The sequence below is a fragment of the Lissotriton helveticus genome, chromosome 2_1, assembly GCF_964261635.1.
Source record: "Lissotriton helveticus chromosome 2_1, aLisHel1.1, whole genome shotgun sequence".
In the NCBI taxonomy this organism is placed as follows: domain Eukaryota; kingdom Metazoa; phylum Chordata; class Amphibia; order Caudata; family Salamandridae; genus Lissotriton; species Lissotriton helveticus.
Genome location: NC_136059.1, coordinates 614,425,962 through 614,441,622, shown reverse-complemented (window position 1 = coordinate 614,441,622; position 15,661 = coordinate 614,425,962). Strand labels below are relative to the sequence as shown.

General features: G+C 33.0%; 1 protein-coding gene across 1 annotated transcript; it reads left to right on the top strand.

Moving 5' to 3' along the window:
- The first annotated feature begins 10,820 nt into the window (after positions 1 to 10,820).
- On the top strand, positions 10,821 to 14,536 carry LOC144819449 (uncharacterized). The gene is made up of 3 exons (XM_078677335.1): positions 10,821 to 11,944; positions 13,194 to 13,409; positions 14,211 to 14,536. Exons 1-3 carry the CDS (start codon positions 11,507 to 11,509, stop codon positions 14,469 to 14,471), a joined length of 915 nt encoding a protein of 304 aa, XP_078533461.1. The 5' UTR covers positions 10,821 to 11,506; the 3' UTR covers positions 14,472 to 14,536.
- Positions 14,537 to 15,661: the final 1,125 nt, after the last annotated feature.

Here is a 15,661-nt window from a genome sequence, read left to right as displayed (position 1 = left end):
TCATGCCCTACTTCTTACTCTTCCTTTACCTTCTGCCTTCCTCCTCTTTCTTCTTACTCCAGAGTCTTATCTCCTTCCTGCCTTCACTCTCCATCTCTGTCCTCATCTTGTCTTCTCTTTCTATCTTGCACTCTTTGGCTCACTGTCTCAGTCTCCATGGTGCAAGGACCCCCATAGAGAGAGATGTAGATGGAGGGCACTAAGAAGAGAGCAGTTGGAAGAGGGGGCAAGAGGAAGAGTGATGGCAAAGGGAAAAAAAAGGAGAGGGAGATAAAGAATAATGATAGATAAGGCAAGAGAGAGAGAGGATGCAGAGAGTGAGCAAGAGAAAAAACAGATAAAAGAGAAAGTTAAAAGGATAAAAGAGGGAGCAAGTGCAAGAGAGAAGAATAGTACATAGGGAGGAAGAGAAAGGGAAGACGAAAAGAAAAGTAAGGGTAGAATGAAGTCAAAAATTCCTTTTCAAACTTAAAAAAAATTCCGGGCATTCAAAAGAGACAGTCATTTATTTGTTACAAAACACAACATCGCTTACCTGAAAGTAGTTACGCCAAGGAGGAGACCCGACACGTAAACACTAGAGAGAACAGCCCAAAAAAGAAACATATTAGAAGAATATAAACAAAATAGCCAAACACCTGTAAGAGAAATACAAATTACATTACAATTTGAATCGCGTACCTGAAATCCCTTGTGCCACTTACAATTTGAATCGCGTACCTGAAATCCCTTGTGCCACGGAGACAGCGAGCCATGGATCCCAAGACAAAATGCAGACCGGAAATAGTTACTATCTTGCACTCTTTGTTTTCTATCTTCTTGCTCCATTGTACCCATGCTTTTCTTTTTGTCTTCCCTCTTTCTTCCTCCCTATCTACTATTCTTCTCTCTAGCACTTTCTCCCTCTTTTATCCCTTTAACTTTCTCTCTTTTCTATCTTTTATCTGTTTTTTCCTCTTGCTCACTCTCTGCATCCACTCTTTCTCTCCTTCCTTATCTATCATTATTCTCTTTATCTCCCTCTCTGCTTTTTTTCCCCTTTGCCATCACTCTTCCTCTTGCCCACTCTTCCAACTGCTCTCTTCTTTACTGCCCTCCATCTACATCTCTCTCTATGGGGGTCCTTGCACCATGGACACTGAGACAGCGAGCCAAAGATCCCAAGACAAAATGGCAACGGGAAATACTTGGCCAACCCTGCTGTCAAATACCTGCAACAAAAGAAAAATAAATTTAGTCAAATTCGGAGCATTCAAAGTGACAGTATTATTAGCTTTACAAAAGACAAAATTGCTTACCTGAAAGTCCTTACACCACTGAGACGGGCCTCTTGCTCCTGCACCTTCTTCCATCCATTCCTCCTTCTTGCTCATGCCCTACATCCTACCCTCCCTTTTTCTCTCTCTCTCGTGTCCTCTCTCCTTCCTGCCTTCACTCTCTATCTACGTCTCCATCTTGTCTTCACTTTCTATCCTGCACTCTTTACTTGCTATCTTCTCACTCCATTCTGCACTTACTTTTCTTCTTGCTTTCCATCTCTCTTGATCTCTCTTATGCGTCTTCTCTCTTCATTAACACTTTCTACCTACTTTGTGTGCTTTACACACATTTTTCCACTTCACTTCCCAAAGTTAGTGTTAGCATCCCTATAAGGCTATATAGATATATAGATGGTGTTAACTATAGTGTTTATTTAGGAACACTATGCCACAACTATGGAGCACCCTGGACAAACGCAATGAGCTATATTTACAACTAATTGTGTGAAAGTTTTATATGTTTGTCTGTTATTTCTTTTACAGGTGCACAAACACTCCGCAATTAGGAGTATTTTTGGAATGAGCAATTGCTCTTCCCCCTTTTTTTATGCACTAAATCATTTTTTTGATATTTTCACTTTCACGCCCCCAGGTCAGGGTGGACGATTAGAGAGTCCATACCGCCAGGGTATAATTATGTCATTATAAATGCCTAAGTAAATTTAAACTACTGTAAAGGATGAAACATGTTGACTGACTAATTAGTATTTTAAATTAACAAATCCATTACCTTGGGCATTAAATTCAGACACATAACTCTTTCATTTGTGTACTAAGCATCACGAATTATAGAATTTTACTTACACATTAGGCACTTTTAATTAGAAAACTCACAACATGCCTTTTTCACACAACCTGCTCCGCAGTCTTCTGGCGTCGTAGCACACCAAAGAGGCATTCGGCCTCTTTGGTGGGGCCCAATGATGAAGCATGACACTGACTAGGTCGGTGTGTGAGGGCTTTCTTTTCCACCTAAAGTGAGTGTGCAATTCCCCAGTTGCATCGCTCAGTCTCTGTGGCAATTTGAGACTTATTTAACGTCTCTTCTCTTGTTTATTTAGATTTAACAGGGGACTAAGTGTTCCTTAATCTCCCTGCCTCTCCTATTGTTCTTTTGTACTTGCTTAAAATTACAAACAATGCTTCTAATACACTCTTTACAACTTCTAATAAAATACACATTGTGTAATTTACATTTCTATCTTTTTTTTCTACCTTCCTTTCTACACCTCTATATCCTCTCTTCCTTATCATACTTCTCTCTTTTCCTTATCTTTCCTACTTTATCTTTCTCTTCATCTTTCCACTACTCTCAATCTTGCCTATCCACCCCTCTTTATTTCCATCTCTTCTTCCTGCCCTCCATCTCTCTCTCTCTTGCTCACTTTATCCTCCTTACTACTATACTTTACTAGTTACTCTATACTACATACACTTCTAATACTCTATTTACGACTACTAATATGCTTCATCACTCAGTCCACACACATACTACACATACAACTTCTACAGTCTTAAAGTATGTACTACATATACACTTTGTACACACAATTTCTACACATATGCCTTTATACATATACGTTCGCCACTCATTACACATGCACTCTTTACACATGCACTCTTTACACATGCACTCTTTACACATGCACTCTAGTCACAATGTTTCAAAAACGTATATCCACATACAATACAATATATAGTATTAAATATAACTTACTGTATACACTTTTTAATACTAGTAATTAATTAAAATTAAGAACTTTTTTGCTAAATATTTTTATATACTAACAATGATTAGGAGTATCGAGCCACTTTTATTATATTAATATCTAAACTCAATATTAATGCTTGTTTTCATTCTTCCTTAGATTGCCAATTGATTGAATAAGATCAGACGTTCATAATTCTTTGACACATCAGTGAAAACATCATCACGGTAAAAGTATCTATTTTGCTTCTGTATTCACTTGTAAGTATAGAAATAGCAAGGAAAAAAATAAGACACATATATCAACACACACACACATATATATATATATATATATATATATGTATATATATATATATATGTATATATATTGTATATACTTATAATTAGAAAATATCGCATAGAAGATTTACATAGGTAACATTAATCTTAAAAAAAAAAAATATTTAAGACAAAAGTAAAAGTAATTGCTTTGTTTTGCTACCAGCACCAACTATAAAACAGGTCAAAAACAACAATAGAGTGGATTTAGATAAATAAAACTAGACCTAATCATATATAGACTTATTTATTTAAAAAAATTATATATATATTTATATAGTTACCATTGAAAATTATTTCTTTTGTAAAGACAATTGCTAATTGTTTGGAAAATATATACAATTACAAGTATCTTTTTTAAATAAGTTATCAACCTGTAACTTGAAATCTATTTAAAAACAGTAAAATAACTATATATATATACAAATAAATATATACAAATATATATATATATATATATATATATATATACACGCTAATAGTATAAATTATAGCTAGTACATCACTAAAATTGTAAAGTTGCTACCTAAAATACAAAGCAAAAAAATAGTGTAAAATTACATTAATTGCCTAGGATTATAGTTAACTACAAGACAAATATAAATTAGCTATATATATATATATATATATATATATATATATATATATATATATATAACAGAGAGAGAGAGAACAATAAAAGACTCAGGTATAACAAAAAAATCTAGCAATACTGTAGCGATATCAAATTATTTAATAAATTAGCTTAGCTAAGATGCAAATACTAGCAGCAGATTATCATCAAGGTCATGACAAATTTACATGCAATTCTAGAGGTTATCAATGCTTGCCAAATAGTACATTTGCAATTATACACAACTATTACAAAGATGCACATACATGGACTAAAGAAGACTTGCATTACATTATGAAATTAGGTGATGCTTTATATATAGATATGCATTTACTTAATAGCGAACAACTTAGGCATCCAGATGAGTTACCAAATTTTATTGAACACAATACTACTATCTATTCTCTTAAACTTAAAGAACCTTATTATGGAGACATATTACAACAATGTGACCCTTCGTTTCCAAATCTCAACAAAATATTAAAACAGGCACTTGATTACAACTCCGGTGTTATACTTTGCATGGAAATTTATGTTATTTCCATTTTTAAGAAAAATGATTCGTACTTTGTATTTGACTCACATAGTCGTGATAACACTGGAATGCCTCACCCAAATGGAACATGTATTACTATACAGTTCAGATTTGAAAAACTTCTAGAGTACATCACAAATCTGGCACACTATCTAAAGAAACCAAACATGAATTGTGTACCGTATGAATTAACTCCAATACAAATAAGTACGATTAAAAAAGAATCACTTCAAAAAGCAATGGTGCTTCATGAAAAAAATAAGAATGCAGTAGCACCGAAAAATATTTATGTGTATTCTACTAAAGCTAGTGAAAAAATTTTCACACAAGCATTTGAAATGCGTATAGAAAGTGCCAAAAAATTCATTCAGAGATGTCAATCTAAAAAAAACACTTTTTTGAATAAGGAACAGCCATTAGCATCTTTAGATAATACTCCTAGTACTAGTACATATTCCTGTGCAATTCTCACTACAACAGGGCCTAATAATCTATCTAAAAACAACAGCAAGCAGATCAGCACAACACAATATACTAATACACCACAAGAGACTACTCCTACTGACACATATGCAAGTATACTTAAGAAAACACTAAAGGGCAACACAGAAAGACAACATATTAATAGCACACACATAAATGTACAACAGACAATACCAGCAAGTAATTTAAATACCAACACATATTCTAGTAATGTAATTAATAGCACACACATAAATGTACAACAAACAATATACACAAGTAATTTACATACAAACACATATTCAAGTGATTACTATAATACATATAAACGTATTACTGGAAGTAATGACAGTTTACTTCATGATAATATACACAATAGCACATTGCACAACAAGTAAAGTAGCACAAATAATACCAATATAGATTCAAATATTTTAACACAAACACCACAAGGAAATACCTTTTTACATAACACACATCCACAGGAAAAAAATACACATAGTGATAAAAGTATTCACTATACACATTCTCTTCAAAATAGTATATTTGCTATTCTAAAGAACTACTGTAAACCAGCATATATTTGGGATAGTGTAGACTTGCACTGTATTATGAATCTTGGAGATGCTTTGTACACTGAAATGCACTCTGTTGATGAACAAGATTGTATGCAACCTCTAAAGTTACCAAATTACATAGTTAGCAATGACATAATTTATTCTACAAAGCTCAAAAAATGCTTTAGCGAAGAACTAACAAAATCAGCACAAACTTTACATAGTAAATTTATATCTGCATTAACTTCTACAATTAATTCACAAACTGGTGTATTGATCTCTATAGGTAGATATATAATTTCAGTCTTCAAAACTATACATACATACTCTCTATTTGATTCACATAGCCAAAATGAAAATGCAATACAACATTCTAATGGAACATGTATTGCTATCCAAATTGACTCTATTAATCTTATTATAGAATACATCCTAAATTTAGGCAATAGAGAACAAATTACTAATTCTGAGAGTATTATTTTAGATTTAACTACTGTGAACATAACAATTAGCAAAAAAGGATTACAGCAAACACAACGGAATCATAAACAAGGAAATGTAAAGTCTAGAAAAAGCATATATGTTCATACGACACATATATCTATAAATGCATTAGGGGAAATTCCTTCAAATAACTTACAAGTAGAAAATACATTAATAAACACACAAAAGAGCAATAGTCAAGACAATAGACTGCATGTAACAGAAGACAGTTATTTAGCTTCACACATAGCTCTTAACAATACTGAGATAATAAACACATTAACAGCTGATGTTGAATCACTAATTCAAACAACCAATATAGAAATTCTAGAAATAAACAGTAATAGAAAAAGAAAACGGACACAAAACAAAGAGAATGAACTTAATCATAGAGATATAGCAGGTCAAACAACAAATGATATAATCAGGAAGAAATAAGATATGGACCTGAGTACACTTGCACTATTTGCAATCAACTATGGCATAAGCAAAGTCTTCAAAAAACAAACAGTATTAGTAAGAGAGCTAAATTCATAGAATGTAACATTAGCAAATACAGAACAGATGAGATATGCAGAACATGTTACACATATATATCTAAAGACAAAATACCTCCATGTTCAGTATATAATGGGATGACATTTCCTGATATCCCAGCAGTCTTACACTTGCATAACTTAGAAGAAAGATTAGTATCACCAAGAATACCTTTTTTTACAAATTAGAACATTACCACGTGGATTCCAAAAATCTCTATCAGGTGCAGTAGTAAATGTACCTGCAGACGTTATGACAACAGTAACTGTTTTACCAAGGCAAATTAATGATAACATGACAATTCCAATAAAATTAAAAAGAAAATTAAGTTATAAATCTTATACCCATTATGAAAATGTTAGACCAAACAAAGTAAAACGTGCAGCTTTATATTTAGCCACTACTAGCACTTTGTTTCAAGAATATGGAATCACTATTAATAAAGATTGGGATTATACAACACAAGATATACATTCTTGTGATGAGACTTCAGATACAAGTTATATGTCAGATTCCTCAGACAATATTCCAGCAGGAAATTTAGATACTATGTTAGATAATGAAACTATTACTACAGAAACAAATAATATTTTAAGTTTAGCACCTGCAGAATATAACACACCAAGAGGCTTGTATGAAGACAAAGATTCTGAATATTTGGCATTCCCAACTATATTTTGCGGAAAACGAAGGCCAACTAATAAAGAAAGGCATGTCCCAATACATTACAGCACAATCTGTCAATCAGAAGTAAGAAGTAATGATCTAAGAGTAGCAAAGTGTGCTACTAATCTTTTCTTTAAATTAAAAACATTACACATTAAACAATTACAGAGCAAAATATTTATATCTCTTAGGAAATACTTTAATAATGGAAACATTATAACTGCCAAAGACATAAAAGATAAATTAGATACAATTTTACAGTATAATGAAGGATACAAAATACTTAAAACTATCCGTAGTTCACCACCATATTGGGAGCAATGCAAAAAAGACCTTTTTGCTATGATTAGACAATTAGGATTACCAACATTTTTTTTAACTTTATCTGCTGCAGAAACGAAATGGTATCACTTAATTAACATATTATTACGTACAGAAAAAAGACCAGAATGCACAAAAGAAGAATTTAAAAATATGTCATGGGAAACAAAATGCCAATTAATACAGCAAAATCCCATTACATGTGCAAGACATTTTGACTTCCAAGTTAGGAAATTATTTAATTCTATTTTATTGCATGAAAGTAATCCGATTGGCAAAATTATTGATTACTTTTATAGAGTGGAATTCCAACAACGGGGATCACCACATATACATGCTATAATATGGATAGAAAATGCTCCACTATATGAAACTTCTGATAGGAATGAAGTCACTACTTTCATAAATAAGTATGTTACATGTGCAAAAACACAAGAACCAGATATAGAGTCTTTACTACCTCTACAAAGACACGGCCATACCAAAAACTGCCGTATCAAACATAAAAGAACATGCAAATATCATTATCCCAGATATCCAATGCCTGAAACTTTTATACTAGAACCAATAGAGCTAGACAAAACAAATAACGAGCTCTTACAGCAAATTGAACTAATACATCTAACTATAAACAGCCAAGAATTTTCAAATTATACTTTTGAACAGTTTTTACATTCAATGAACATAGATCTAAAACAATATACTTTATGTATACAATCTATTATAGAAAAAAATACTATTTTCTTGAAAAGGACACCAGCTGAATGCTTTATAAATAACTACAATCCAACTATTTTGAAAGCATGGCAAGCAAACATAGATATACAATACATCTTAGATGCATATGCATGTGCTGTGTATATTGTTTCATACATTAGTAAATCACAGCGAGGAATGAGCAAATTAATTGCCCAAGCTGCTAAAGAAGTACATGCCAATCCAAGTATTAAAGAACAACTTAAGCATATAGGTAACAAATTCTTAAACTGTACAGAAATAAGTGCCCAAGAAGCAGCATATCTAATACTACAAATTCCTTTACGGAAAAGTTCAAGATCTTTTGTATTTATCAATACAAGTCCTAATGAAAAGCGTACATACTTATTAAAAGACATCGAAACTATCAATTCTTTACCAGATGAGTCTTGTAAAATACAATATGATAATATTATAGTGAGGTACAGCAAACGCCCTGTAAAATTAGAAACATGTACATTAGCTGACTATGCATCTATGTATAATGAAAAGAAAAAATGTAAAGGAAAAGAAGAAACAGGCCATGACAATTTCCTTATTGAAAATAACTTTCATAGCTCAGATGACGAAGAACTTGAGATAAATTTAGTAGACGAAACAAACTACATAAAAAGGAAAAAAGCAAGAGTAATTCGCTATTGCAGATTTAACATCAAAAATGACTCCGAAAACTACTATAGAGAATTGCTCATGCTTTTTTACCCATGGCGAAATGAACATAATATAATTAATAACAAGGAAACGTATTATGAACGCTATCTAGAACTTAAAAATGCAGTTGATTCAAACCATAATAAATATAATAAACATAATAAACTACTAACAACTAATAGCAATGAAACTAGTATATTAGATACATTGCTACCACCAATAGATGCAGAAGAAGATAACGCCATATTCCATGAAGTCCAAAATAATGAAAACCCATTGTATGACCTATCATTTGATTTAGGGATTAGAAGTACAAGTAGAGAAGAAGCACTAAGCAATAACATAATGCCAAAAGAACAATATGATAGTATAATGCAAAATCTAACAGCAGAACAACTTAACTTTATATATCATCATTTGCATTGGGTTAAAACTAAAGAAACACCATGCTACACATTTTGTACAGGTGGTGCAGGAGTAGGCAAAAGTTTCCTTATAACAGCACTTTACCAAACATTAGTACGTTATTACAATACAAAAGCAGGAGAAAACCCAGATAACATATATGTATTGCTTACAGCTCCAACTGGCAAAGCAGCACATAACATTCAAGGCAAAACACTACATAGTACTTTTAAAATACCTATTTCACAAACACTAACTCATAGACAGCTAACTCATGAGAATAGAAGCACACTACAAGGTCAGCTAATGCATCTTAAATTGCTAATAATTGATGAAATATCAATGGTAGGGGCAAATGTATTCAACTTTATACATAATAGATTGCAAGAGATAAAAATGTCTGATCTCCCTTTTGGCGGAATATCTATTTTAGCAATTGGAGACTTTTACCAATTGAAGCCAGTTTTTGACCCATACATATTTGACAACCCAAAACATTCATATAGGCCAGTAAGTACTAATTTATGGCAGACACATTTCAAGTTATTTGAGTTGACTAAAATAATGAGACAACAAAATGACTTGCCATTTGCTGAACTACTAAACAGATTAAGAGAAGGGAAACAAACAAATGAAGATATTATTCAGATAAAAACACGAGAAATAGAGCCACCTGAAACCATTAGCAAAACGATCCCTTACATTATGGGAACTAACAATGAAGTCAATAGCATAAATAATGCAGTTTTATTAGAACATATAACTCATTACCCAGTTTACACAGCTACAGCAATAGATACAGTTGCAGCAGACTTAAGTGAAGCAGTAAAAAAAAAAAAAATACTCCAACAGTTGCCCACAGATCCTACTAAAACAATGAGCCTGCCATCAATATTACATATTGCATTGCAATTAAGATATGATTTAACAAACAATATAAATGTCAATGATGGTTTAACAAATGGTGCAACAGGTATAGTAGAATTTGTAGAAACTATCAATAACAGACCAAATGTAATTTGGATTAATTTTGATAAAGAAACAGTAGGTAAATTAACAAGACAAGAAAACAAACACATATATCACAGTAATATTTTGCCTCATTGTACACCCATTCATGCTATTACACGGCATTTCCAATATACACAGAAATTTATAACTATTATACGCAAACAATTCCCATTGCGACAATCATCTGCAAGAACTATACATAGAACACAAGGAGAAACAATTGAGCCCATTTACATTCACTTTAACAACAGTAAAGTACATCATCTGCATTATGTAGCTTTAAGCAGAGCTAAATCTTTAGACAACATATACATTAGAAACTTTCAGCAAGACAAAATAGCTGTACATCCAAAAGTACATGAAGAAATGACACGTTTAAGAACACACATGCAATTACAAATATCAGTACCACAATTAGATCGCTATAGACAACAGTGTAATATAATTGTCCATAACATACGGTCCTTGCAAAGAAATTACACTGCTATTAAATCAGACCAAAATATCATGAACAGTGATATTATATGCCTCACTGAAATAAACACAACTAGAAAAGCAGGTAAGAATACGTTCTTAATAGAACAATATCACCTAGTATTATTTGATAAATTTCACAACCAGCACACAAAGCATGGTATTGCCATTTATTACAAAAAAAACATGCTTTTATCGCCAATATATCAAACACAACACGAAATTGACTTGTTATTTTTCACTCAGCATCTTAATGATTCTGAATACTTATTTATTATACTGTACAAACCACCACATGTACTTTTGCAAACATTATTACAAGTTTTAAGTAGCATAATTAACTTGTATCCAAATTCGAAATATGTCATCATGGGAGACTTCAATATAGATTTAACACAAATGTCACCAAACAGAACTTTGCTATTAGAATATATGCTACAGCAATTTCAATGCCAGCAAAAAATACAACAATACACAACAGACTACAATTCAACACTAGATCACATCTATACTAATGACAACATCATGCACTACAGTACATTAGAATCATATTATAGTGATCACAAAGCATTATGGGTGGCAGTTTAAAATGCAACCACTTCATTAACATGCGATTTTATTACAGGTAATAGCAAAAGGGGAAAAATTTATGTTCAGAATGTGTACTAACATTTTCTCTCGTTTCAGATGATTTCCATACAAGACCTCAAAAAAATGAAACCTGAAGACAACAAACCGTACCAAAAAACAATCCGAGCCAACGTTATAAAATGTTCCACAAAAACAAACTATACAAATGCTAAACAAGAGAACAAAGTCATGTATCATCTAGCTCTAGCTGATGAAAGTAGTTGCATTAAAGCAACGTGCTACAATGAGCCATTTTACCAGCAAACTAAAGAAGGACAAGCTATTATGATTCGCAATTTCTTAGCCAAAAACAATGTGATTATCATCACGAAACAAACGAAACTATCACGCATGATCCCCTTAACTATACCTCAAGAAATAATACAGGAGGCAGAATATATCCTACAACCCCCTGCTCCACCAATATCACCTATAAAAACAGTTAAAACAGCTTCACTACGCTCATTAATGAGCATTTCTGGGACTATTGCAGAGGTAAGCTTATAAAAAGAAAGAAAATTATCACACACCCTTTTACACACACACTATATACCAAAAACTCTTGCACACAATACTTACCGCTTTGACCGACTCTCACTCTTTGACCGACTCTCACTCTTTGACAGACTCTCTCTCTTTGACAGACTCTCTCTCTTTGACAGACTCTCTCTCTTTGACAGACTCTCTCTCTTTGACAGACTCTCTCTTTGACAGACTCTCTCTCTTTGACAGACTCTCTCTCTTTGACAGACTCTCTCTCTTTGACAGACTCTCTCTCTTTGACAGACTCTCTTTGACAGACTCTCTCTCTTTGACAGACTCTCTCTCTTTGACAGACTCTCTCTTTGACAGACTCTCTCTTTGACACTCTCTCTCATTGACAGACTCTCTCTTTGACACTCTCTCTCTTTGACACTCTCTCTCATTGACAGACTCTCTCTCTTTGACAGACTCTCTTTGACAGACTCTCTCTCTTTGACCGACTCTCTCTTTGACAGACTCTGTCTCTTTGACAGACTCTCTCTCTTTCACAGACTCTCTCTCTTTGACAGACTCTCTCTCTTTGACAGACTCTCTCTTTCACAGATTCTCTCTCTTTGACAGACTCTCTCTCTTTAACAGACTCTCTCTCTTTAACAGACTCTCTCTCTTTAACAGACTCTCTCTTTGACAGACTCTCTCTCTCTTTGACAGACTCTCTCTTTGACAGACTCTCTCTCTTTGACAGACTCTCTCTCTTTGACAGACTCTCTCTCTTTGACAGACTCTCTCTCTTTGACAGACTCTCTCTCTTTGACAGACTCTCTCTCTTTGACAGACTCTCTCTTTCACAGACTCTCTCTCTCTTTGACAGACTCTCTCTCTCTTTGACAGACTCTCTCTCTCTCTCTTTGACAGACTCTCTCTCTCTTTGACAGACTCTCTCTCTCTTTGACAGACTCTCTCTCTCTTTGACAGACTCTCTCTCTCTTTGACAGACTCTCTCTCTCTTTGACAGACTCTCTCTCTCTTTGACAGACTCTCTCTCTTTGACACTCTCTCTCTTTGACAGACTCTCATAAAAAACACTTTCGTACACACTCTTGAGCACACTCTTTCGCACACTCACACACTTTCACACACATTCTTTAACACACACATTCTGCTACAACACGCTCACACCAACTCTTTAACACCCACACTCTTACACACCAACACTGTAACATAATAAACAAATTTCTATTACCAATTTTTTGTCTTACAGGAAGAAGAAACAAAAACAATTATTATTGCTGGCCAAGATACAAAACTTAAATCAATAACTGTGAAAGATACAACGGACTCAGTGAAAATAACTCTTTGGAGAGATGCCACAGACTTCCCCATAGAAATTGGATCCTACATAAAGATGACGCACCTGACAGTGCATGAATTTAGCAGCAATAAAATGTTAAACACAACAAGAAATACACAATTTCAAGTAAGTACAAATTATTAAACTATTAATAACTTGCTCTACTACTCAATCTATACTATTTACTTTTTAAAACACTATCAAACTCTATATTTACTAATTACAATTCACTCAAACTCTCTCTTCTAATACTCTCTATCTAAATCAATTAAGCTATACTACGTATTCTACTAATCACTACTATAAAACTCACTAATACTCTCCACTAATAAATCTGCTACTCAATCTTAACTACTCTCTCTTTATTACTCACACCATAAAAAAACACAATTACAGAAAAATAACATTCACTATTTCAAAATAACTTACTAAGAATGCCCAACTATCACTTACAAATATGACTTTAATACTAACACTTAAGTACACAATTTTGTCGTTTTCAAATTCTCTTTATACTACTACGCCAATAACTTCAATACTCCCAAAAATAATTAACAATGCACTAAAAAAAACATACACACTCTACTAATAACTCAAACTCAACTCACACTGCACTATTAACTATAATCACTATTTACAATACTCTTCTAAAACACAAAACTAGTACCTACTACTCACTATTTATTAATACGTATTTTTACTAAAGTACCTATAACATTACAAAACAGTCTCTAATCCTCTATTATACACACTATATTATACCTTTTCACTATCTTTACTCACATCTATCCTTTCTTAAACTATCTTCACTACTTATTAACATTATTTAAGCCTGCATATAACAAGAAATTTTTCCGTAGGTCAACACAAGAAAAAAAAAAAGGACTTCAAAAAAATGAAATTAACTAACTTCTTTTTCCTTCACAGAAAATACAACCACCAGAAGAAGAAATAAATATGACTATATATGGGCTAGAAACTGCGCATCAGGAACACTGTACACTAAATGTACATATTGATAACGCCGAAAATTTACAATCAGTAGAAATAAATAACAATGTTCTACTGGACTTCTTCAATATACCAGCCGACATTGACGACATTCAAGAAGCTCTAATGCCTAACTTGCCAAAAAATGTTAATGTCATTTTTCAAAACGGATACATACTAAAAATACATGAGTTGTAAAAAAGAACACAATACTTTACTGTAAATAGAAGTACAAAAAGAAGATATTCAAATTATGTTTCAGTAAAAAGGCAAAAAATACAGTATTTTAATTAAAGTTTAATTTGCTTTCATACAATAATACTAAATATATTTACTTACATAAAATTTTTAAAGCTTTTTATCGTGTCTTTGCATTATTATTTACAGAGTACATAAGATATGTTACTGGCCAATTTTACTTTAAAAAGACTACAACAAATGCAATAATTCTATGTTCTATAGCAAATTGAGCAAAATGCATAAAATGTTACTGTGCACAATTTTTTTTTTTTACAGAAGCTACACCACATGCACTCATTCTATGTTCTGTAGCAAATTCATCTGTCTTATACCTTGTGAAAGAATGGGAAAATACAAACATCCCACATTCATTAGAACTGCTACTCCCGTGATAATGCTCATACACCCACACTTTCATCCATCCACCCATCATTCATCCCACCACCTTTTCATACATCTTTCATCCATGCAATATTTTATCCATCCATACATCCAGCCACGTTTTATTCCATTCGTCCACCCTTTTATCCTACCATGCATCCTATCATCCACACTTTCATTCATCCACACTTGCATCTTTCCATCCATACTTTCTCAGCCACACTTCGATCCATCCACCCATCATATAGCCACCTACATTTTCACACATCCATTCATCATTCATGCAACATTTTTATTAATACATCCATCTAACATTTCATTCTACTAACAATACATTCACTCACTTTCAGCTTTACATCCATACATCCATCCTTTACACATCCACCCTTCTATCCATCCACTCATCATTCGTCCACCCACCTTTTCAACAATACATCATTCATCCATGCAACATTTTCTACATCCATCTTAAAATTTCAGTCTCCAATATATATACACATCAACGCATCCATCCAGCAACACATCATTTATCCACCAACATTTTCAAATATACATCATACATCCATGCAACATTTTAACTATCCATACTTTCATTCTACCATCCATCCTTCATCCATCCAACGTTTCATCTATACATCCATCCACCCACACTTTCATCCACCCACCCATCATTCATCACAACACATTTTCACACATCCATACGTCATTCATCCATGCAACATTTTATACATCCATACATCCACCTTTTCTTACATCCGTCCTTCCGT